Genomic DNA, 25934 nt, shown 5'->3' on the forward strand with positions numbered 1-25934 from the left:
TCTCTTTCTTCAAATTCAAATTCAGATTGCTTTATTGGCATGAAACTCAATTTATAGATATTACATTTCAGTACATATACTACAATGCAAGGAGCATAATGAAATACAGTTAATTTCAGTGGTAACAATAATAGTACATACAGTTGAAGTCGGGAGTTCACATACACCTTAGCCAAACACATTTAAACTCAGTTTTTCACAATTCCTGACATTTAATCCTAGTAAAAATTATGTTTTATGTCTGTTAGGATTACCACTTGATTTTAAGAATGAATGTGAAATGTCAGAATAATAGTTGAGAGAATGATTTATTTCAGCTTTTATTTCTTTCATCACATTCCTAGTGGGTCAGAAGTTGACATACACTCAATTAGTATTTGGTAGCATTTCCTTTAAATTGTTTAACTTGGGTCACGCTTTACATAATAAGTTGGGTGAATTTTGGCCCATTACTCCTGACAGAGCTGGTGTAACTGCTTCAGGTTTGAAGGCCTCCTTTCTCACACACGCTCTTTCGGTTCTGCCCACATATTTTCTATTGGATTGAGGTCAGGGCTTTGTGATGGCCACTCCAACACCTTGACTTTGTTGTCCTTAAGCCATTTTTCCACAACTTTGGAAGTATGCTTGGGGTCATTGTCCATTTGGAAGACCCATTTGCGACCAAGCTTTAACTTTAACTGACTGATGTCCTGAGATGTTGCTTCAAGATATCCACATAATATTCCTCCCTCATGATGCCATCAATTTTGTGAAGTGCACCAGTTCCTCCTGCAGCAAAGCAATCCCAAAACATGATGCTGCCACCCCGTGCTTCACGGTTGGGATGGTGTTCTTCGGCTTGCAACCCTCCCCCTTTTTCCTCAAAATAACAATGGTAATTATGGCCAAACAGTTCTATTTTGTTTTATCAGACCAGAGGGCATTTCTCCAAGAAGTACGATCGTTGACATGTGCAGTTGCAAACTGTAGTCAGTCTTTTTTACGGGGGTTTTGGAGTAGTGGCTTCTTCCTTGCTGAGCGGCCTTTCATGGTATGTCGATATAGGACTTGTTTTACTGTGGATATAGATACTTTTGTACCTATTTCCTCCAGCATCTTCACAAGGTTCTTTGCTGTTGTTCTGGATTGATTTGCACTTTTCTCACCAAAGTACGTTAATCTCTAGGAGACAGAACGCGTCTCCTTCCTGAGCGGCATGATGGCTGCATGGTCCCATGGTGTTTGTACTTGAGTACTATTGTTTGTACAGATGAACGTGGTACTTTCAAGCGTTTTTGAAATTGCTCCCAAGGATGAACCAGACGTGTGGAGGTCTACAATTGTTTTCCTGAGGTCTTGGCTGATTTCTTTGATTTTCCCACGATGTCATGCAAAGAGGCACTGAGTTTGAAGGTAGGCCTTCAAATACATCCACAGGTACACCTCCAATTGACTCAAATTATGTCAATTAGCTATCAGAAGCTTCTAAAGCCATTACATCATTGTCTGTCATTTTCCAAGCTGTTTAAAGGCACAGTCAATTTGGTGAATGTAAACTCCTAACCCACTGGAATTGTGATACAGTGAATTATAAGTGAAATAATCTGTCTGTAAACAATTGTTGGAAATATTACTTGTGTCATGCACAAAGTAGATGTCCTAACCGACTTGCCAAAACTATAGTTTGTTAATTAAATCAAATCAAATCAAAGTTTATTTGTCATGTGCGCCGAATACAACAGGTGTTACAGTAACACAGTAATGCTTACTTACAGGCTCTAACCAATGGTGCGGAAAAAGGTGTGTGTGTGTGTGTGTGTGTGTGTGTGTGTGTGTGTGTGTGTGTGTGTGTGTGTGTGTGTGTGTGTGTGTGTGTGTGTGTGTAAATAAAGAAATAAAACAACAGTAAAAAGTCATTTGAAAAAGAGTAGCAAGGCTATATACCTGTTAGAAAGTTCTGGGTGTTGCAGGCATTGTTAGTGGAGACGTCCGTTTTTAGTTCATCACCCACTAAAGGATACATTCTGTCGAACTCTTCTTCAAACAGCTCTAGACTGGCATCTGATCATTACTGTTCCATTATTATATACAGTGGGGGGGAAAAGTATTTAGTCAGCCACCAATTGTGCAAGTTCTCCCACTTAAAAAGAGAGGCCTGTAATTTTCATCATAGGTACACTTCAACTATGACAGACAAAATGAGAAAAAAATACTTATTTTCCACCATAATTTACAAATAAATTCATTAAAAATGTGATTTTCTGGAAAAGAAATTCTCATTTTGTCTGTCATAGTTGAAGCGTGCCTATGATGAAAATTACAGGCCTCTCTCATATTTTTAAGTGGGAGAACTTGCACAATTGGTGGCTGACTAAATACTTTTTTGCCCCACTGTATATTAATATGAATTACATTTTGGGGTTGTGTCCACATACAACTGTCTCATGGTCTTGTTTCCAGACATTTTAAGATGTTTGTTTGCTTTGCGCTGGGCTGCATGCCAAACATTTGGACGTTCAGTGAAAAATTGAAGATCCACATTGATTTCTTTGTTTTTTTGTAGAATAAAGTCTGCTCTTAGGGTCTCTGGGTGCTCGTCTAAAACCTTTGCTTTATAATTTTCTTCCCTGCTTCACTGGTAATACCTTCTGCATATTTGATAGCAAGGTTGCTGAGCTTGGGGCTTGTAAATGTATCCATCTTAGTTGATTACAGCTGGATACAGTAGATGTTACAGCTGGTTTGCACTTGGCTAGTTGTACCTAGGTGTTTTAGAACATAAACCAAGCCCACCTTTCTTGTTTTCTGTCTGAATTGTTTTCTCTTGCTTGTGTAAGTTTAGTTATTTGTTTTCCCGTCCTTTTTCCTGTCCTTTGTCATTTTTATTGTCCATTTTTTTATTTACTAGCTAGGTTTTTTAGCTAACAGCAGGTAGCCAGTAGCTATAAACTCTCTTACAGTAGCAACTCCATAACAATGTTTATACAACGGGTGGGTCTAATCCTGAATACTGATTTGCCAAAACTGCATTTCAGCGGGTATCTATTCCACAAGTTACCACCGGCTAAATCTATGACGTTAAAATGGCTATTTACTCTGTTCCATCTGACTGCACAATCCTCTGTCTCATCAGCCCAGCCAGGCAATGTATAAACTTGATCTCCACTATAAAAAGCATCTAGAAATTATCTCACATTACTTTTAGACTAACATTTCGTGTTCAATGGAGGAGATTTGCGTAAACCTTGCTGTCTTTCTCTTCAATATTTGCAACATTGTTTTAATATTAAAATTAGATCTTCAGCTGTCCCATAGTAATGAACATTTCAGGAGTCAGGATGAGACAGAAAAGCAGGAAGCGTTTCTCAGCCAGCTAAAATAATGAATCAGCTGGCATAAAAAAAGGTCAATTGAAAAAAGGTCAAATGAAACACATTGCAGCTAGTTTACAGTCTTTCCAGCTTCAGAAGTGATTGTTTTAGCTGTGATGTTGGCTAGCGCCTCTGAACAACAGTGTCCTGACGAGTGAGAACATTTACTATGTCAGGCGAAATCACGCCTCATTAGCTGATTGTTATGCATGTATTCCAAATAAATTCATCTGTTATTAAATGTCACATTTCAGAGGATGTATTTGTGTTGAAGAACAAGGATGAGAAGAATCCAGAGATTTTTGGCCTCTTCAGCACTACAAGGTCAGCTGAGTCATGTTTGTAATGTTCCTACCATTTACTGGTATATTGAAATGAATATATCACCATACATTTCTCTCCCCTCCATAGTGCTGTGTTCCAGGGCTATGCGGTGTGTGTGTACCACATGGATGATGTGCGAGCAGCGTTCAATGGCCAGTTTGCCCACCGGGAGAGACCAGAGCACCACTGGACCCCCTACGAAGGCCGGGTCCCCTACCCACGCCCCGGATCTGTGAGTCCTGTTCCAACAGCCACAGCGACAACATCTACTGACTTATCAATATACCTGATTGCCTCTCCAAACCTGATGAATAAGGGTCCAAGCACTGCATGGTGGATGTAACATGATAAGGTCGTTTATGAATTTGCTTAAGCGGTGCACCTCCATCACAGCAAACTCCATATATCCAAACCATACAATTTCAACAATAATTTTGAAAAAGGTGATATTCAAGCAGCAGAATTTTACATTCTCAGCACTCCCCTGTCTGTGGCAGCCACCCTTTGCAGATACATAGTGTTACAAGTTGTTGTTGAACCTTTCCTGTGAATGTCATAGCTACTGTAGCTATCTCTGCAGCTAACATCAGGGAAGAGGACAATCTAGGCCTGAATCCAATACAAGTATGCTATATTATGTTTTTATACAGTAACACACAGCTTTAGTAGCAATCATTGCACTGGCATAACGCAGTTTCTCTGGACCTCCCAGCACATGGTGTCGCAGGGCGTCCATTTAGACTGCTGGCTGGTGGCAACAATGTAATTACTGGTTCAGTATTAAAGTTGGAAATTCAAACATTGCAGATTGTGAAATGAATGTTAGAGACAACAGCATACTAATCAGCAACCAACGTATTTCTTAAAAATATACCACACTCCTGTATAGCTTACCTGAATCTGCATGACATGAGCCGTCCTCACGCTCTCTCCCAGCTTGGATAGAAAATGGTGTAAAGTCCGTAAAACCAGTCTACAGTCTAAAAAACAAAGGTTCTACCTAAACCTGTCCCCATAGGAGAACCCTTTGAAGAACCCTTTTGGTTATAGGTAGAACCATTTTGGCTCCTTTCTACAGAGGGCTCTACATGGAACCCAAAATGGTTCTACCTGGAATCAAAAAGGGTTCTCCTATGGGGACAGCTGAATAAGCTTTTTGGAACCTTTTTTTCTAAGATTGTATTATTAATGCTAATCTCTTTTTTTCTATGTAGAGGCCTATAGGAGCTGCAATACGCCATGGCGTCGCCTTGCATTTTTATGTGCAAATCTTTTCACAGCGGCCTGTAGGTCCAGGTTGCCGGCCCAACCGTTTTCTATACTGAGTATTGACAACCCAAACGGTCTTTCCTGAGACATTGTGCATTATATGTCCATTGTGCTTCACATAATTTGAACGTATCTTGAATGAGGCATGCCAAGATATACCAGAGATAAGGGACTGTTGATTTTGCAACCACACAACTCAAAGGCCAGTTCACCAGTTTGAACAAAATCGCAAACCACTTTTTTTTTTTTGAGCCCTCAAGAACAGTTGGTCGCTAAAGATGATCATCTGTTTGCATCTGCCAAGTTGTTGGCTGTCCAGTATCCAGACGACCTGTCCCAGACCTACCTGGACACTTAATCTCTTTCTGTAACGTATTGAGTTTTTCTTTATTTTGACTATTTTCTACATTGTAAAATAATAGTGAAGACATCAAAACTATGAAATAACACATATGGAATCATGTAGTAACCAAAAAACCCATTTGAGATGGTAGAAGTTGGACAGCAGAGTGAAGGAAAAGCAGCCAACAAGTGCTCAGCATATGTGGGAACTCCTTCATTACTGTTGGAAAAGCTTTCCAGGTGAAGCTGGTTGAGAGAATGTCAAGTGTGTTCAAAGCTGTCATCAAGGCAAAGGGTGGCTACTTTAAAGAATCTCAAATATATATTTTTTGGTTACTACATGATTCCATATGTGATATTTCATAGTTTTGATGTCTTCACTGTCATTTTACTATGTAGAAAATAGTACAAATAAAGAAACCCCTTGAATGAGTAGGTGTGTCCAAACTTTTGACTGGTACTGTATACAGTATATAACGAAAAATAGACAACTATGTCAGACAGGCGCATTGGCTCTCAGAGCTTGTTCGAGCCTTGCAGGGCAGGAGGGGTGTCTGGTACGCCAGTGAATCATTGTAGTTTGTGTAATGCTAAAGTGTAATGCTATTTTCTTATTCCAAAATGTATTCTCTCTCTCTCTCTCTCTCTCTCTCTTTCTCTCTTTCTCTCTCTCTTTCTCTCTCTCTTTCCAGTGTGCCAGTGAGGTGAATGGTGGTGGGTTCTCAGGTTCTAAGGAGTTCCCTGATGAGGTTCTGCGATTCGTGCGTTCCCACCCCATCATGTTTAGCCCGGTCCTCCCCCTCCACCGCAGACCAGTTCTACTGCAGACAGAGCCAGGGGGGAGGAGACTAACTCAGATTGCTGTGGACCGTGTCCAGGCCCAGGATGGACACTATCATGTTCTGTATATAGGAACAGGTACAAATCCTGAAATTGTCCAGTGCTGTGTACTGTATCTTCAGGGTTAGTGCTCCCTCCACTGGGCATACAGTATCACTCACTGTATGCCCAGTGTTCAAAGTATTCAAATTATTAAAGTCACTCAATCTGTCTTTCATGAGAATTTGCTTAAAATATTTTGATCTCCAAAAATGTGCATTACAATCACAATCTACAGAGACAAGATGAAGAGAGAGAGGCAATGACATCCCAAAACAAAGGCTTTGACTCTTCCATTTGGATTTCCTTTCTGAATGGGTGGTTGTATTGGTGAAAGGGTTACATTTACATCAGATGATACTCTCTCCCATAGGCGACTCTGTGGTGTTGAAGGTTATCACCATCTACAACAAAGACACAGACACCATAGAGGAAGTGCTGCTGGAGGAACTGCAGGTGTTCAAGGTACTGTTGTTAGTCACCGCCACCATGTGGCAAACAATAGTCATTGCACACATAAAGAAGATTGGCACTCAACAATTCGATTTAATTGTGGAAGTTAAAAATATATATATTTTACTTCTTTATAGGTCCCTTTTCCAATAACTGAGATCATCATATCAGCTAAACGGGTATGAAAACTATGTATTGTCTTAAAATGTTAAATTAATTTAAAAAACAATGTTGTGCGGTTGTTTAAAACTGTAGTACCTTCATCTAACCACAGGATCACAGTGTATTGACATCTGAATGTGGGGAATGTAATGCATTTTATGTTCTTGATATCACAGGAGGCTGCTGAGGGCAGAACGGATCATGTTAATGGCTGGAACGGACCAAATGGAATGACATCAAACACCTGGAAACCATGTGTTTGATGTATTTGATACCATTCCACTGACTCCGCTCCAGTCATTACCACAAGCCCTGTCTCCCCAATTAAGGTGTCACCATCCTCCTGTGCTTGATATATACTCCAATGTGTACCTCCATTCATTTCTGTCCCTGTTTTGTCATTTCCATAGCAACAGCTATATGTGGGTTCTGAGGTTGGTGTGGCTCAGGTGAGGCTCCATCAGTGTGACCTGTACGGGTCTGAGTGTGCCGACTGTTGCCTAGCGAGGGACCCTTACTGCGCCTGGGATGGAATCACCTGCTCACGATACTACCCTGCTGGGGTTTACACCAAGAGGTGAGACACAAACACACAAGACACACAGGCATGTACAGTCACACACAGACACAGACACAGACACAGACACAGACACAGACACAGACACAGACACAGACACAGACACAGACACAGACACAGACACAGACACAGACACAGACACAGACACAGACACAGACACAGACTCATGCACATGTGCACAAGCACAGAGGTGCAGACGGATCACATATCACTCATTAGCACCTCATCCAGCACCTCTATCCTCTCTAATTCCTCTCTGTCCTTATCTCACTCTCTCAAATGCCAATCTAACACCCTCCTCCCTTACCCCTCTCTCTCAGTAGACGATTCAGGAGACAGGATGTTCGCCATGGCAACGCTGTACAGCTGTGCAACGGGCTACAGATTGATGGTCAGTCTGTGTGTGTGTATTTGTTTTCCTACATTATCAGGACCCCAAAGTCCTAATATTTCACCTGAAAGTCCCGAAAAGGTAGGAAAACAATAGTCAGCATAGCAATTCGACACATACAACAACACAGAGTTACACATGGAATAAACAAAACATAGTCAATAATACAGTAGAACAAAAGAAAACAAAAAGTCTATATACAGTGAGTGCAAATGAGGTAAGATAAGGGAGTTAAGGCAATAAATATCATTGGTGGCGAAGTCATTTTAATATAGCAATTAAACACTGAAATGGTAGATGTGCAGAAGATGAATGTGCAAGTAGAGATACTGGGGTGCACAGGAGCAAGATAAATACAGTATGGGGATGAGGTAGATAGATGGGCTGTTTACAGATGGGCTGTGTACAGGTGCAGTGATCTGTGAGCTGCTCTGACAGCTGGTTCTTAAAGCTAGTGAGGGAGATACGAGTCTCCAGCTTCAGAGATTTTTGCAGTTTGTTCCAGTCATAGGCAGCAGAGAACTGGAAGGAAAGATGACCAAAGAAGGAATTGGCTTTGGGGGTGACCAGTGAGATATACCTGCTGGAGCGCGTCCTGCTATGGTGACCAGTGAGCTAAGGCAGGGCTTTACCTAGCAGAGACTTGTAGATAACCTGTAGCCAGTGGGTTTGGCGACGAGTATGAAGCAAGTGCCAACCAACGAGAGCGTACAGGTCGCAATGGTGGGTAGTGTATGGGGCTTTGGTGACAAAACGGATGGCACTGTGATAGACTGCATCCAGTTTGTTGAGTAGTGTTGGAGGCTATTTTATAGATGACATCACCGAAGTCGAGGATCGGTAGGATGGTCAGTTTTACAAGGGTATGTTTGGCAGCATGAGTGAAGAATACTTTGTTGCGATACAGGAAGCCACTTCTAAATTTAATTTTGGATTGAAGATGCTTAATGTGAGTCTGGAAGGAGAGTTTACAGTCTAACCAGACACCTAGGTATTTTTAGTTGTCCACATATTCTAAGTCAGAGCCGTCCAGAGTAGTGATGCTGGACGGGCGAGCAGGTGAGGGCAGTGATCGATTGAAGAGCATGCATTTAGTTTTACTTGCGTTTAAGAGCAGTTGGAGGCCACGGAAGGAGAGTTGTATGGCATTGAAGCTCGTCTGGAGGTTAGTAAACACAGTGTCCAAAGAGGGGCCAGAAGTATACAGAATGGTGTCGTCTGCAGAGAGGTGTATCAGAGAATCACCAGCAGCAAGAGCGACATCATTGATGTATACAGAGAAGAGAGTCGGCCCGAGGTTTGAACCCTGTGACACCCCCATAGAGGCTGTCAGAGGTCCGGACAACAGGCCCTCCGATTTGACACACTGAACTCTATCAGAGAAGTAGTTGGTAAACCAGGCGAGGCAATCATTTGAGAAACCAAGGCTGTCGAGTCTGCCAATAAGAATGTTGTGATTGACAGAGTCAAAAGCCTTGGACAGGTCGATGAATACGGCTGCACAGTAATGTCTCTTATTGATGGCGGTTATGATGTCGTTTAGGACCTTGAGCGTGGCTGAGGTGCACCCATGACCAGCTCTGAAACCAGATTGCATAGCTGGGAAGGTACAATGGAATTCGAAATGGTCGGTAATCTGTTTGTTAACTTGGCTTTTGAAGACCTTAGAAAGACAGGGTAGGATAGATATAGGTCTGTAGCAGTTTGGGTCTAGAGTGTCTCCCCCTTTGAAGAGGGGGATGACCGCGGCAGTTTACCAATCTTTGGAAAATCTTTGGGTTAAGGAATATAGGAATATTTTAATGGTCAAACATTTCTACACTCCAAAAAGTCCTGACATTTCGTGTGCGTGTGCGTGTGTGTGTGTGTGTGCGAAGCTGTCCCATCTGAGATTTACCTCCTATGAGGTATGTTTCATGCAGCTTATAATTTTGAAGCTCAGGTCCATAAAAAAATGTACCTGTGGATGATAGAGAAGTGTGTATAGAGAAGCTTTGTGTGACAGGCATGAGGATAAAAGAGATCACTGTAAGTTGAATTACTATGTTGTCCTCTTTTTTATATCTCACATCTAATGTCTCCTGATGTCTCAGTAGGGGAGCAGTACCAGGGTGCAGCGGAGAGGCAGGTGTATGGGGTAGAGAGTAACAGTACTCTACTAGAGTGTACCCCTCGTTCTCTACAGGCCAGAGTCATGTGGTACATACAGAGGGACCCAGACAGAGAGGAGGTGAGACACACACAAACATCACTTTCCTCCCCAATTCCCTGCTTTCCCATCTCTTTTTAACCTTACCCTTTTCTCCCTACCTCCAGGTCGGAGGTGATGAGCGTGTAGTTATCACAACCCACGGGCTGCTGTTCCTGCGTGTTCGGAGCGGGGATGCTGGTGTGTACGTGTGTCAGACGGTGGAACATGGCTATGTCCACACCCTACTGAGGGTCACGCTACACGTGTTGGGAGGGCAGAAGGTTGGGGCCCTGATACACAGGACAGGGGAGGAGGGGGAGGGAGAGGGGGAGAAAAAAGCAACCTGTCACCTCCCTATAGATACCTCTCCAGGCCCCCACCCTGGTTCCAACTCTGACCCAAGTTCCAGGCTACAAGGAGCCCTGCCAGGGTTATCCTTAGCCCCAGCCCCAGCTCCAGGCCCTACCTCCAGGCTGCCAGGCCCTGGTACTACATCCAGGCTGCCAGCCCCAGGACCAGGCCCTTCCTCACAGCTGTGGTACAAGGAGTTTCTCCAGCTGATAGGCTATGGGGACTCCCAGCAGGTGGAGGAGTACTGTGAGAGGGTCTGGTGCTCAGGGAAGAGACGCAGGAAGACTAAACGCAGATACACCCAGCCAATGGAAGTAGGAGAGAGGAAGGGGAGGGGGAAAGGAGACCCACACCGAGCCCCCAGACACACCTTGGACAACTGAGGGGGGAGAGAGTGAGAGGGTAGAGACTGTACAACACACACACACACACTGTGACACTTTTTTTCAGTAGAGAATACTACAACCAACAAAGCTAAAACGTGGCACTGTCTTCTCTTAGACTTGAACATATTGTCTTATTCCTTCTAATATCCAGACTTTGTTATATTGTGTTTTTCCTTCCCTGGTTTCTGGTGGAAACCTTGCCACTGGTAGATATGCAGAGTGTGTCTCTCCCTGAGTGTCCGTCAGATCGAAGGCATGTAGAACAGACTAATTGTTTGGAACGACGTGGCCTCTGACTTTAAGACCACAGAACTGACAGCAGGCCTCTCTGAGCGGACAAAGGATTCACAGCCATGCCAGATGAACACACAGATAACAGACATTCAAACAGATTCATTAGAAATAAAACATGTGTATGTTTCTAGAGATACTCTTGAGCTGCTCGTGGTAAAAACCACTGATTAGAAAATACATAGCGCATACGCACATCAAAAAGTAGTGTTTCTTTCTAATGTGTCTTACTGTAATTACATGATTATTATTATTATAGGTATCTGTTTTGAGTTTAGTAGTGCTTTTGATTTTATTCAACTGGAAACAGTGCTGTGATATTGTTTTACTGTAGAATTAAATGTTAACTTTCATGACGATGTAGGCGAGTATTATCTACCATACTTTGTCAGATCATATGGTTTAACTTGTGATTTCATGTGGTTTCACATGAGATTTAGAATTCTAGGTAAGTTGACATCATTGAATGATTACATTCATGCGGAATTCTGTGTGTGCGGCTCAGAGAATATTCAACAAAGAATACCACTGAACAATAAAAACATCTTGGAGAATATTCAACAAAGAATACCACTGAACAATAAAAACATCTTGGAGAATATTCAACAAAGAATACCACTGAACAATATAAACAGTTTGGAGAATCTACTGTTGATGATGGAACATGGATTCTATCAAATGGAATAGATGTAACCCCGCAATAGAAGTTATAGATACTTCATCTGAGTCTTTAGATATGAAATGATATCCACAGTGTATCTCAACAGTGCATTTCCCCTTCAATAAATGTCCAACTTAAATGTGAAGTGTCTTCAACTGGTAATTATAAAGAGTTGATTGATGATTATTCATATCAGCTCCTGCATGGCTGTCTATTTCACTCTCTTCCCCCCTCTCTTCCCCTCTCTCTCTGTCACCGGGGTCAGTAATGATGCTAGAGATGGAGTTCATAATAACCAGAACAGAAGCCAATCTACGTCACCACATTTTCCCTCTGGAATAAGGAAGAGCGCCACAGTGACCATTCAAGCATGTCATTGGCTAGGAGCCTGTCTCATTAATATTCAAACTTATCTGAGGAATTAAACTGTTTCACATTCTGACAATGTAACGTTCATCAAGGTGTTTTCGTTGAGTAAGTGTTTTGGCTTAAATATAAAGTGTGTGTGTGTGTGTGTGTGTGTGTGTACGTGTGTGTGTGTGTGTCTCCCCTCTACCCTACCTCATACCTGACATTAAAAAATATGTATGCTCTCTCACCGGTGTCACCTCTAGGATTCAGCTATCAATAATAACACACACACACACACACACACACACACACACACACACACACACACACACACACACACACACACACACACACACACACACATGACACACATGATGGATGGAGTTCACACAGCTGATCTGTTCCACTGGCTACCATAGCAACGGTCTATAAGTCCCCTAACACCCTCTCTCTCACCACCTCACCACAGCTACCCCTCTCTGTCTTAGCACTGTCACTCAGGTAGTGGGTGTTACACCACAATGTTACATCACCCTTAACACCCAGCCCAGCCAGTAGACCCGCTAGCTGCTCAGCCCATTGCTCTCTCTCTGTGTCTCTCTGTGTCTGTGTGTGTGTGTGTGTGTGTGTGTGTCTCTCTCCTCTCCTTCCCATCAGCAGCACAGTGATGTTTCCATCAGTGCTTAATGCAGCATAACACTTTATTACGTATGAAATGGTGTGTGTGTGTGTGTGTGTGTGTGTGTGTGTGTGTGTGTGTGTGTGTGTGTGTGTGTGTGTGTGTGTGTGTGTGTGTGTGTGTGTGTGTGTGTGTGTGTGTGTGTGTGTGTGTGAGTGACTCGACTAGATGAAAGCCTGGAGCATGAAGGGCAGATAGTGCTCCGTGGTTGTCTGTTATCTATGTTGTGTCATATTCACCACACACCCACACACGAGAGAAGAGAACAGACTCCCCTGTGGTCCCACGTTTGATGATTTTACTCCCTTCACTATATCATACATACACTTCATCTGAAACATTCAACCCAGATTAAAGCTTCGATTTAATAAATGGTTGATTATTCTTTTATTCATCTCTCCATTCTGCATTTCTCATATCTGTGATTCAGGAGCTCAGCTTTCACTTCCTGCAGTCTTTATATGCATTGCTATTTCTGAATATTTCTCAGGTATGTATATCAGGGCTTTAGCTGGGGAGAAAATGGTGTCTGTACTGTTGTGGAGGTCATATTAGATAGGGTTAGATAGACCTCATATTAAATAGCGCTGATAATGTAAAAATATGTTGTTCTGCCCCTGAACAAGGCAGTTAACCCACTGTTTCTAGGCCGTCATTCTAAGTAAGAATTTGATCTTAACTGACTCGCCTAGTTAAATAAAGGTAAAAAATAATAATAATAATAAAAATTAAAAATGGGGTATTTCTAGAAGAGGCACCAGTACTCAAATAGTAGAAAAGTATAGTCTATCGGCAGCGGTCAGCACCCATCCACTCTGTCCACCTCAATGACCTCAATGACCCGTACAAACACAGACTGTAAAACAAAACACACATTGCAAACACATACACTGTAGAAACAAACAAAGTATGAAAACACACACAGTATGTCAGTGTTGTGCAGCTCCGGCCTTAAGCAGTCAACACATCTTCCCAATTTCACCCTGCTGTACCTACAGGTCTCAATCACTCTAGTCTCTGCCTCAGTGTGTGAGTGTGGGTGAGTGGGGCACATTTTGAGGTCACGCTGAAACCCCTTACTCACAATGAGTCTCTTACTTATTTGTGCACATGTCTGTTTGTGTGAGATAAGGGATGTGAGAAAACCCCCCGATCCATCAGATGCACTGACGCCCCACCCACTTACACACCTCATGACTCACGAGCGAGGGAGAGAGAGAAAGAACAACCGGATGGTATAGATCTTGTGACTCACTCCTACATGATAATCATTTGAAAGTGAGAGGGGGAGAGCCAGAGAATGGGATGAAGGCAATTCACAGAGCGAGAGAAAAGATGAGAACCACTAAATGGGTAGGAGAGACTCTACAACAAAGAGATGTGAGCACTTGGAGAGAAATAGAGAGGGGAAGAGACCGTTAGAAAACAACAGGCAGGTGACTCAGAGATAGAGAGTGAAAATGAGAGAGAGAGAGCGAGAGAGATAGAGTAAGAGACCGAGAGAGAGAGAGAGAGAGAGAGACAGAGACAGAGGCAGAGAGAAAGACAGAGAGAGGCAGACAGAGAGAGAGAGAGAGAGAGAGTAAGAGACCGAGAGAGAGAGAGAGAGACAGACAGACAGACAGACAGACAGACAGACAGACAGACAGACAGACAGACAGACAGACAGACAGAGAGAGAGAGAGAGAGAGAGAGAGAGAGACAGAGACAGAGGCAGAGAGAAAGACAGAGAGGCAGACAGAGAGAGAGAGAGAGAGAGAGAGAGAGAGACAGACAGACAGACAGACAGACAGACAGACAGACAGACAGACAGACAGACAGACAGACAGACAGACAGACAGACAGACAGACAGACAGACAGACAGACAGACAGACAGACAGAGAGAGAGAGACAGACAGACAGACAGACAGACAGACAGACAGACAGACAGACAGACAGACAGACAGACAGACAGACAGACAGACAGACAGACAGACAGACAGACAGACAGACAGACAGACAGACAGACAGACAGAGAGAGAGAGAGACAGAGACAGAGGCAGAGACAGAGACAGAGGCAGAGAGAAAGACAGAGAGAGGCAGACAGAGAGAGAGAGAGAGAGAGAGAGAGAGAGATAGAGTAAGAGACCGAGAGAGAGAGAGACAGACAGACAGACAGACAGGGAGAGAGAGAGAGAGACAGACAGACAGACAGACAGACAGACAGACAGACAGACAGACAGACAGACAGACAGAGAGAGAGAGAGAGAGAGAGACAGAGACAGAGGCAGAGAGAAAGACAGAGAGAGGCAGACAGAGAGAGAGAGAGAGAGAGAGAGAGAGAGAGAGAGGATTGGGTTGGGTTGGTTTGAAAGAACAGAGGCATTGAGGCAGTGCTGAGTTATTCTGTGTGTGAGAGCTAGTCTGTCACACTGTGGTATTTCTATTCAGCAGGAGCTGCATGGTCATCTCTCTCTCTCTCTATTGCCAAGTCCTGAAACCACAGGAGGTTCAGCACTCTCTTTTAGAATGCATTGGCCTGAGGTTTACAGAGGTTGCTATTTTGAGATCTAAAGACTAGAATTCAGTGGTCGCATGTTAGCATCAGTACCACCAATCAACAGAGAACAGAGATTGGTAACTGACAGCTGTGTGTGTGCGATGTGATAACAATAGTGTGTGTGTGTGTGGATTGAGTCTTCAGAGCTGTGGTTAATCTATGTGTAATCATGGTGTATCCACCCCCTTGTGACTTCTTCTCTACTATAATCTCTCTCTCCCTCTCTCGCCTCCTCTATCCATCTACCTAATTTCTTACTCATCACTACGACCCTCGCACCGTAGAGTCACAACAGCTGGTTCAGGCCATAAAACACAGACACACAAACACACACACAGAGTGGACGGATAGGCAGAACAAAGCTAAACATACATCAATGGTCTATCCGCTGAAGGATAAGACTAGCAACATGTTTATACTGTAGAATGTGGTTTGCCGCTACTCGGACTACATACCAAATCATGAACATAAATGGAGGACAGTGAAATATGAATGTGTGTCTCTCTGGCTGATTCTCACCTCTATGGCCAGTGTTTGACATGCACTGTTTCAAGATGTTAATCACAAGTTCAGCAAACACTTTTCCTCTGTATGAATACCAGGGAGATAACAGAAATGGATATGAAATTATGCCTTCAACAGCATGACAAGTGTTGAGTATCATGAATGTTATTGAATCATATGCAGAACAACTTTAAGTGGGTTGTATAACAGGTGTCTTTCATTAAATACAAGGGTTGAATTTCATTTACATTTCCACTACCGTTCAAAAGTTTGGGGGTCACTTAGAAATGTCCTTGTTTTTGAAAGAAAAGCTCATTTTTTGCCCATCATCAAATTGATCAGAAATACAGTGTCGACATTGTTAATGTTGTAAATGACTATTGTAGCTGGAAACGGCTGATTTTTAATGGAATATCTACATAGGCGTACAGAGGTGGACAGAGGCGTACAGAGCAACCATCAACCATCAATCAGCAACCATCAATCCTGTGTTATAGCTAATCCAAGTTTATAATTTTAAAAGGCTAATTGATCCTTAGAAAACCATTTTTCAATTATGTTAGCACAGCTGAAAACTGTTGTTCTGATTATAGAAGCAATAAAACTGGCCTTCTTTAGAGTAGTTGAGTATCTGGAGCATCAGCAATTGTGTGTTCGATTACAGGCTCAAAATGGCAAGAAACCAAGAACTTTCTTCTGAAACTCGTCAGTCTATTCTTGTTCCGAGAAACGAAGACTATTCCACGCGAGAAATTGCCAAGAAACTGAAGATATCGTACAAGAGGCGACTCCGGGATGCTGGCCTTCTAGGCAGAAATGAAAGAAATTAAATGAAAGGCAGAGTTGCAAAGAAAAAGCCATATCTCAGACTGGCCAATAAAAAGAAAATATTAAGATGGGCAAAAGAGCACAGACACTGGACAGAGGAACTCTGCCTAGAAGGCCAGCATCCTGGAGTCGCCTCTTCACTGTTGATGTTGAGACTGGTGTTTTTTGGGTACTATTTAATGAAGCTGCCAGTTGAGGACTTGTCAGGCATCTGTTAACAGGCACACCTGTTCATTGAAATGCATTCCAGGTGACTACCTCATGAAGCTGGTTGAGAGAATGCCAAGAGTGTGCAAAGCTCTCATTAAGGCAAATGGTGGCCATTTTGAAGAATCTCAAATAAAAAATATATTTTAATTTGTTTAACACTTTTTTGGTTACTACGTGATTCCACACAGTTGAAGTCAGACGTTTACATACACTTAGGTTGGAGTCATTAAATCTCATTTTTCAACCACTCCACAAATTTCTTGTTAAAAAAACTATAGTTTTGGAAAGTCGGTTAGGACATCTACTTAGTGCATGACACAAGTAATTTTCCAACAATTGTTACAGACACATTATTTCACTTATAATTCACTGTATCACAATTCCAGTGGGTCAGAATACCCTACTCAACAAATTGGATGCAGTCTATCACAGTGCAATCCGTTTTGTCACCAAAGCCCCATATACTACCCACCATTGCGACCTGTACGCTCTAGTTGGCTGGCCCTCGCTTCATACTCGTCGCCAAACCCACTGGCTCCATGACATCTACAAGACCCTGCTAGGTAAAGTCCCCCCTTATCTCAGCTCGCTGGTCACCATAGCATCTCCCACCTGTAGCACGCGCTCCAGCAGGTATATCTCTCTAGTCACCCCCAAAACCAATTCTTTCTTTGGCCGCCTCTCCTTCCAGTTCTCTGCTGCCAATGACTGGAACGAACTACAAAAATCTCTGAAACTGGAAACACTTATCTCCCTCACTAGCTTTAAGCACCGGCTGTCAGAGCAGCTCACAGATTACTGCACCTGTACATAGCCCACCTATAATTTAGCCCAAACAACTACCTCTTTCCCAACTGTATTTAATTTATTTATTTATTTTGCTCCTTTGCACCCCATTATTTTTATTTCTACTTTGCACATTCTTCTATTGCAAAACTACCATTCCAGTGTTTTACTTGCTATATTGTATTTACTTTGCCACCATGGCCTTTTTTGCCTTTACCTCCCTTCTCACCTCATTTGCTCACATTGCATATAGACTTGTTTATACTGTATTATTGACTGTATGTTTGTTTTACTCCATGTGTAACTCTGTGTCGTTGTATCTGTCGAACTGCTTTGCTTTATCTTGGCCAGGTCGCAATTGTAAATGAGAACTTGTTCTCAACTTGCCTACCTGGTTAAATAAAGGTGAAATAAAAATAAATAAAATAAAGAAGTTTACATACACTAAGTTGACTGTGCCTTCAAGCAGCTTGGAAAATTCCATAAAATTATGTCATGGCTTTAGAAGCTTCTGATAGGGTAATTTACATAATTTCAGTCAATTTGAGGTACCTGCTGATTTATTTCAAGGCCTACCTTCAAGCTCAATGCCTCTTTGCTTGACACCATGGGAAAATCAAAAGAAATCAGCCAAGACCTCCACAAGTCTGGTTCATCCTTGAGAGCAATTTCCAAACGCCTGAGGGTACCACGTTCATCTATACAAACAATAGTACGCAAGTATAAACACCATGGGACCACGCAGCCATCATACCACTCAGGAAGGAGACGCGTTCTGTCTCCAAGAGATGAACGTACTTTGGTGCGAAAAGTGTGAATCAATCCCAGAACAACAGCAAAGGACCTTGTAAAGATGCTGGAGGAAACAGGTACAAAAGTATCTATATCCACAGTAAAACGAGTAGACAAAACCTGAAAGGCCGCTCAACAAGAAAGAAGCCACTGCTCCAAAACCGCCATAAAAAAACAGTTTGCACATGGGCACAAAGATTGTACTTTTTGAGAAATGTTCTCTGGTCTGATGAAACAAAATAGAACTGTTTGGCCACAATGACCATCGTTATGTTTGGAGGAAAAAGGGGGAGGCTTGCAAGCCGAAGAACACCATCCCAACCGTGAAGCACGGGAGTGGCAGAATCATGTTGTGGGGGCGCTTTGCTGCAGGAGGGACTGGTGCACTTCACAAAATAGATGGCATCATGAGCAAGGGAAATTATGTGGATATCTTGAAGCAACATCTCAAGACATCAGTCAGGAAGTTGAAGCTTGGTCGCAAATGGGTCTTCCAAATGGACAATGACCCCAAACATACTTCCAAAGTTGTGGCAAAATGGCTTAAGGACAACAAATTCAAGGTAGTGGATTGGCCATCACAAAGCTCTGACCTAAATCCTATAGAAAATTTGCAAAACTGAAAAAGCGTGTGTGAGGAGGAGGCCTTCAAACCTGACTCAGTTACACCAGCTCTGTCAGGAGGAATGGGCCAAAATTCACCCAATTTATTGTGGGAAGCTTGTGGAAGGCTTCGCAAAATGTTTGACCCAAGTTAAACAATTTAAAGGCAATGCTAGCAAATTCTAATTGAGTGTATGTAAACCTCTGAACCACTGGGAATGTGATGAAAGCAATAAAAGCTGAAATAAATCATTCTCTCTACTATATTCTGACATTTCACATTCTTAAAATAAAGTGGTGATCCTAACTGACCTAAGACAGGGAATTCCTGATTAAATGTCAGGAATTGTGAAAAACTGAGTTTAAATGTATTTGGCTAAGGTGTATGTAAACTCCGACTTCAACTGTATGTGTTATTTCATAGTTTTGATATCTTCACTGTTATTCTACAATGTAGAAAATAGTCAAAATAAGGAAAAACCCTTGAATGAGTAGGTGTCCAGACTTTTGACTGGTACTGTATGAAGGCATCAGACCTGAGCCATAAGGGAGCCTAGGCATATACCACCCCACTACCACTATCAGCGGGGTGTTTTTTGTCCCTCCACTTTGGTTCTGAAATGTGTGTGTGTGTGTGTGTGTGTGTGTGTGTTGTTATTACAGCAGCACCTGGGAGGCTGATGTTGCTGGTAAATATTTGATGAGAGAATGGATCCTCTACTCTGTGAGCAGGTCGAGTACAGTAGTACATACACACACACACAGAAAACACATACAGAAGATTCTGTTTTGTAAGAGCAGCGTGAGTACAGTAGCTATACCGTTTCACATACAGAATAGATGATATTAGACTATACCACACACAGCCTACACACACCTACACACCAGGCAGGTGCCGATGAAGGTGATATAAGACTATGACACACACTCACACACTCACACACACCTACTCAGTGGGTAGGTGCCAGTGAAAGTGATGTCAGAGTATAACTGCCAGATGAAAGGCACACCAGAAAGTGATACTGTTTTTTGGCATGGTCTATGCATGTGGCTCAACTCATATGTACACAATCAACACTCACATGGTGGAGAGTGTTGGATAATACATTTCAGAAATGGAAATCCTTAGGGGACCAGAGAGGGTACAATTCAGGAACAAACGTCAAGTAACAATAGAATGTTCTCTTGTAGGTATGGTAGTTTCAGTTATATTGTGTCCCATCATTATCCTCATCAACCATAATCGGTTTGATTACTCTAATGCACTGTGAATTGTTCAAGCTTTTGAATCACCTCATTCTTAGATATTCATCATGTAACTATAATAACTATGGGGTACCTGAGAACCTTATACCCATCAACATTTTGTTTTAGTAAACAGCAGTGTTGGCAATGACCTGGTAGTGAGAGGCAGACCAAAGGGGGGTAGCAGTCCTGAGGTAGCCTAAAACCTTAGGCAGCTTCTTTGACACCTCTTCAATGACTGTGTATACAGCCTGTGTTGAGTCTAGACCTAACCACTGAGCTACGGGTGACTCCTGTCCATCTCCTCAGAATCCAGCTACAACAATCAACACACCACAACTGAGCCTGCTCTTTCAAACATTACACTCCAAACAGAGTAAATCCAGTAGTACTCATGTTAGTGCATGTACTGTAACTGTAGCGTACGGTCTTGAATGAATGTACAGCTGAGAACACGGTTAGTTCTACTGCTGTGGTACTGTACCAGTGGCAGTAGAAGTAGAATTAGTAGTAGTAATACTAAATCCTGCTCCTCCTTCTAAACAGCTGGAGCAGAAGCAGCAGTACACAGCATCCTCAGGCATCATATGCCCCATGCATTCGCTCTATCCCTCTCCTCTCCTCTCCTGCCAGAGATCACTGCTGATTTCATGCCGCCTCCTGATTCGTTTGTGTGGGCGGGAGGAGATTAGGGGGCGGAGGGAGAGATGGTTGAGAGGAGGTGATGCTAGGAGGATGCTGGCCCTTTAAGAGTATTTTTAGTATGGCAATTGGAATTGGTCACTGGTCAGGAAAACAGGCATTAGGGATGGCATAGAAAACAGACATATACGGGTGATATGAGACTGGCATAGAAAACAGACATATAGGGATGATATGAGACTGGCATAGTAAACAGACATATAGGGGTGATATGAGACTGGCACATAAAACAGGCATTAGGGATGGCATGAGGCTGGCATAGAAAACAGACATATAGTGGTGATATGAGACTGGCATAGAAAACAGACATATAGGGATGATATGAGACTGGCATAGAACATAGGCATATAGGGATGATATGAGACTGGCACATAAAACAGGCATTAGGGATGATAAGATATTGTCACATAAAACAGGCATTAGGGATGATAAGATATTGTCACATAAAACAGGCATTAGGGATGGCATGAGGCTGGCATAGAAAACAGACATATAGGGATAACTAGCAGCCTCCTAACAGCGAAAGTAGATGGATAGCAAGAAGAGAGAGGCCACTGGTACAGTGGCAAAGCCTGGTACCTTTAGTCAAGCCTAAGAAGGCTAAATGGAGCCATCCATCACATTTGATTGGTATGGTGGTCCTCTTAACTCTTAAACAAGAACAAGCAGAGAAACTCTTTACCACAACCATTTAGTTTTACAATCATTTGTTAAAGACATGGTATGAGTCAATAATTAAAAAAGGAAAATATTATACCACAATAGAATCATGCATTACTCACCTTTACTTGAGCAAATAAATGTATAGTTTTAGATTTGAGTCATTTAATAGACGCTCATATTCATAACGACTTACAGGAGCAATTAAGGTTAAATACCTTGCTCAAGGGCACATCTACAGATTTTTCTCCTAGTCGGCTCGAACAAGCGACATTTCTATAACTGTTCCAATGCTCTTAAGCGACAATATACTTATTTCTGAAACAATGCCGGAGGAAGAGTTACGGAGGTGAGCGGTCCAATACTGTCCAATACAATGAGCAACCTGTTCCAAAAGACATTCCTGGAAGTTGTAGGAATGTATTTTATTAATACAACCAGCATATTCATTATATATTCATGCCGTCAGTAGAAACCGGTCAGTGGCCCACCTGGTCTCAGTATTGTGGTCTCTTCAGGGCAGATATGTAAATTTAATGATGCTGGCAAAGTGTGTGAGATCAAGTTACTGTATTGATTACACAGTGAACCTGCTCTGCTCTATCAGAGACTCAGCAACACAGAGACTCAGAGAGACAGGCAAGGAGCAGCACTGGTAGCAGGTAGCAGCTCCCTGTATGTTACAGCACCACACCACTCTGCTCCAGGGAAAGACATGCCTGGCAAAAACTGCTTTTCCTTTCTGAAAACCAAGCATCGGAGGTAAGATACAATAACATAAGTTTTATGGTCTTTTGACAGAATTGTGGTTAGCACCAACAGCAAGTGCATTACACGACACAGAATCAATACACAACAGGTGGCTATTCAACTATTATTAGTAAATGGGTCAATCAGAATTTAATCACCAAGAAGAAAGTGCATGTTTTAAACAACTTAATCTCACTAGGTCACATGATGCACTGCTCTCAAATAGTGTTTTGCTAGGTGGAGGTTGCAGTCTGACTTGCTGTTAGAAATGCTGTATAGTTAATGATGATAATCAGCCTAATCAGCAGACAGGCTTTAATTAAAATGAGAGAGTGATAAGTACTTCTGAGGATACAGCTGTGTGTGAAAGACAGAGGGATGGGGAGAGAGATAAATAGAGAGACACAGAGAGGGAGGGAGAGAGAGAGAGAGAGAGGGGAGAGAGAGACAGAGAGAGAGAGAGAGAGACAGAGAGAGACACAGAGAGAGACAGAGAGAGAGAGAGACATCTTTGCCCTGCAGAAACATCTCTGTGCATCATGCTTGAGTGAGCAGTGAGACATTGTTAGTGTAGGCCGGGCTTTGGATCACAGAGGCTGTTTGTCAGAGGCGTGCCCCCATGTCCACAACAGACTGTGGTGGCTCTAAAATGGCAGCCAGGTTTAGTTTTATTAGTTTTCATTTTATTTATTCACACAACAAAAGACAAATGAAGACAAACGTTGCAGATAAAAACATGGTAAAAAGGTGTGCAGGTGAGGTTGGAAATCCTAGAGGGCTTATATGAAAACCATGAAAAAACAACAACATATATATATACAAAAAGATCGTTGAATCAAAAAAAACAAAGCATACTAATTACAATTGGACATGATAAACTCAGTGTTCAAAAAACACAGTGTGTGTGTGTGTGTGTGTGTGTGTGTGTGTGTGTGTGTGTGTGTGTGTGTGTGTGTGTGTGTGTGTGTGTGTGTGTGTGTGTGTGTGTGTGCGTGCGTGCAAGTATGTGTGTGAGTGTTATGCTGCATGTAGGAGTAGTTTGGTACATCAGGCTGAACCCAGTCTACACTTGGAATTGTTTAGGGATGGTGATATTTTGACATTGTGAACATAGCGATTCCAGAGAATGGAACCTCTGTGTCTGCTAGAGAACTGACTGTGTGAGGTGCGGCAGCGGGAAGAGTGAAGGTTATTGGAGTGTCTTGTGTTGTATGCATGGATTTGGGAATTAGCTGGGAAGAATACATTTAAGAGTTTGGTGAGGATGTCTGGGAGGTACGTGTATTCATAGACGAAGGTCCATGTTTGGAAAATATTCATGTTGTAGACGGGCAATATGTTGAATTTCTTAAACAAAGGCTCAGATGTAACCAAGCAATTAGAGAAAGTGGGAAGTATTGCAAATGACTTTTGGATTATGTGTAAATTGTGTTGGTAGAAAGCATACAGTATATACTGGCCCAAACAATGTTGCAGTAGATTAAATATGGGTAGGTATCGGGTTAGGTTTAGGTGTTAGGGAAAATAGGATTGTGAATGAGAATCAATTGTTGGTCCCCAAAACGTCCTCACAGGTAAGTATAGTAGGACATAGTGTGTGTGTGTGTGTGTGTGTGTGCGTGTGTGCGTGCGTGTGAGAGAGAGAGAACCCAGCTTTCTGCTGATCTCACATCACACATGACACAACATTTATTCACACCCACTCACCACTTGCTCTCCCGTCCACACACATACACAGTCCATCATGCTGAGGGGATTGTGTGTGTGTGTGTTTGTGTGAAATCTTTGCTAAATCTCATCCCCTGCTGATAGAGTCAGTGTCGCTGTATTATCTCTCTCATAGCAGATGAGTGGTCTATAAAGGCTGGGATCTGGTTTGCCCTTTGGTGCCGCTGCTCTTTCCCACTGGTCGGGGTGCCATAAACTGCTCTAAGCTTCAGTACAGCCTAGGTAGTCAGGGTGCCAGATACTGCTCCTAGCTTCAGAATAGCTAGTGTTTGTTTAGGACTTCCTATCACTACCATGGGAAACATTTCACAAAATTCAACATTTAAAGTGCAGCCTTATGATTTCAGAGGCTGCTTGTTTAGTGTAATACACTAATAAAAGAAGACTGATGTCCTAGTCTGAGCTTTACCTTCCTTTTAGTAGCTCCAACTGGGCAGAAAGAAAGAGAGAGAGAGAGAGAGAGAGAGAGAGAGAGAGAGAGAGAGAGAGAGAGAGAGAGAGAGAGGAGAAGGCAGTCTGTCATCCACAGCCCATCACAGTGACACTGGGCCAGCGAGGATAGCCCAGCCTGTCTCATCTCATCACATCTGCACAGGAAGAAAAACTCATCTGGGAAAGGTGCCAGCGTGCCTGGGTATGTGCTGTGGAGAAGGAGAGGAGAGAGAGTCTATACTGGAGGAGCTGTATTGTCTGTAGTGCTGTGGCCCTGTGGGTGTTCTCTCTTCTTAATGTATCTTCTCCTCCTATTACAGGATGTTTCTGTCTGCTGAAGAGCCATGTCTCTCACCTAAGACCCAGGAGGAATGGCCTATTTTTACCATTGAAAAAAGACAAAAGCAATTGGTCACAGAAATAGAGGTAGAGTCTAAATACGTTGTATTGTGGGCCTTTGGGTGTTCTACTTCTCTTGTACTTGATGCTTGTGTGAATGTGATGATGGGCCCAGAGATGGCCATATCACGTGCGCAATGAGTACATAGCACGGTCTTCATACAAACGTTGTCACTGCGTTGCCAAAGAGGGTCAGACAGTCACTGTTAATGTGTGTACTTTAAGCCCCACACTGAACACATGTTGTTGGGTGTTTTGCAGCGTTTGTGGCTGCTAATGTCTAGTTGCTAAGGCCTACATGACGTGATTTTGCAAAAGTTGTTTGCGAGTACTCGGACAGGGGGTCGTGTCCAAACAGGCCATGATTTGGCAACACTTACCAGCCATTATGTACAGTTGAAGTCAGAAGTTTATATAGACATAGGTTGGAGTCATTAAAACTCATTTTTCAACTAGTCCACAAAGTTCTTGTTAACACACTATAGTTTTGGCAAGTCGGTTAGGACATCTACTTCCTGCATGACACAGGTAATTCTTCCAACAATTGTTTACAGACAGCTTGTTTCACTTATAATTCATTGTATCACAATTCCAGTGGATCGGAAGTTTACATACACTAAGTTGACTGGGCCTTTTAACAGCTTGGAAAATTCCAGAAAATTATGTCATGGCTTTAGAAGCTTCTGATAGGCTAATTTACATAATTTGAGTCAATTGGAGGTGCACCTGTGGATGTATTTCAAGGCCTACCTTCAAAATACTAATTGAGTGTATGTAAACTTCTGACCCAATGGGAATGTGATGAAAGAAATAAAAGGTGATTTAAATGATTAACTCTACTATTATTCTGACATTTCATTCTTAAAATAAAGTGGTGATCCTAACTGACCTAAAACAGGGAATTTTTACTAGGATTAAATATCAGGAATTGTGAAAAACTGAGTTTAAATGTATTTGGCTAAGGTGTATGTAAACTTCCGACTTCAACTGTAGCTCCTTACAGTAACATTGTTGTCTATACACACAGTGTCTACATGCAGACAGTGGTGAGGGATAGCTAATGTTATGGATCTGTCATTAGGGCCTCTGTAGTGC

At 42.5% G+C, this 25934-nt stretch overlaps 2 protein-coding genes across 3 annotated transcripts in view; both read left to right on the top strand.

Moving 5' to 3' along the window:
* LOC112218614 (semaphorin-3E-like) overlaps positions 1-11775 on the top strand; it is a 45041-nt gene extending 33266 nt beyond the window's left edge. The window contains exons 9-17 of one of the 2 annotated variants that reach the window (XM_024379554.2): positions 3608-3677; positions 3765-3909; positions 5981-6206; positions 6541-6632; positions 6758-6799; positions 7193-7359; positions 7683-7750; positions 9844-9980; positions 10067-11775. In XM_024379554.2, coding sequence (XP_024235322.1) covers positions 3608-3677; positions 3765-3909; positions 5981-6206; positions 6541-6632; positions 6758-6799; positions 7193-7359; positions 7683-7750; positions 9844-9980; positions 10067-10675 — 1556 coding nt within the window. In that variant the 3' untranslated portion in view covers positions 10676-11775. Of the gene's footprint in view, positions 1-3607; positions 3678-3764; positions 3910-5980; positions 6207-6540; positions 6633-6757; positions 6800-7192; positions 7360-7679; positions 7751-9843; positions 9981-10066 lie in introns of both variants that reach the window. The other variant, XM_024379553.2, reaches the window with a different exon arrangement.
* A 10081-nt stretch (positions 11776-21856) lies between these two features.
* Positions 21857-25934, top strand: part of LOC112244559 (protein bassoon) — a 45170-nt gene continuing 41092 nt past the window's right edge. The window contains exon 1 of the mRNA XM_042302016.1: positions 21857-21879. Coding sequence (XP_042157950.1) covers positions 21857-21879 — 23 coding nt within the window. The remainder of the gene's footprint in view (positions 21880-25934) is intronic.

The sequence above is a fragment of the Oncorhynchus tshawytscha genome, linkage group LG19 (assembly GCF_018296145.1).
Source record: "Oncorhynchus tshawytscha isolate Ot180627B linkage group LG19, Otsh_v2.0, whole genome shotgun sequence".
NCBI classification, from domain to species: domain Eukaryota; kingdom Metazoa; phylum Chordata; class Actinopteri; order Salmoniformes; family Salmonidae; genus Oncorhynchus; species Oncorhynchus tshawytscha.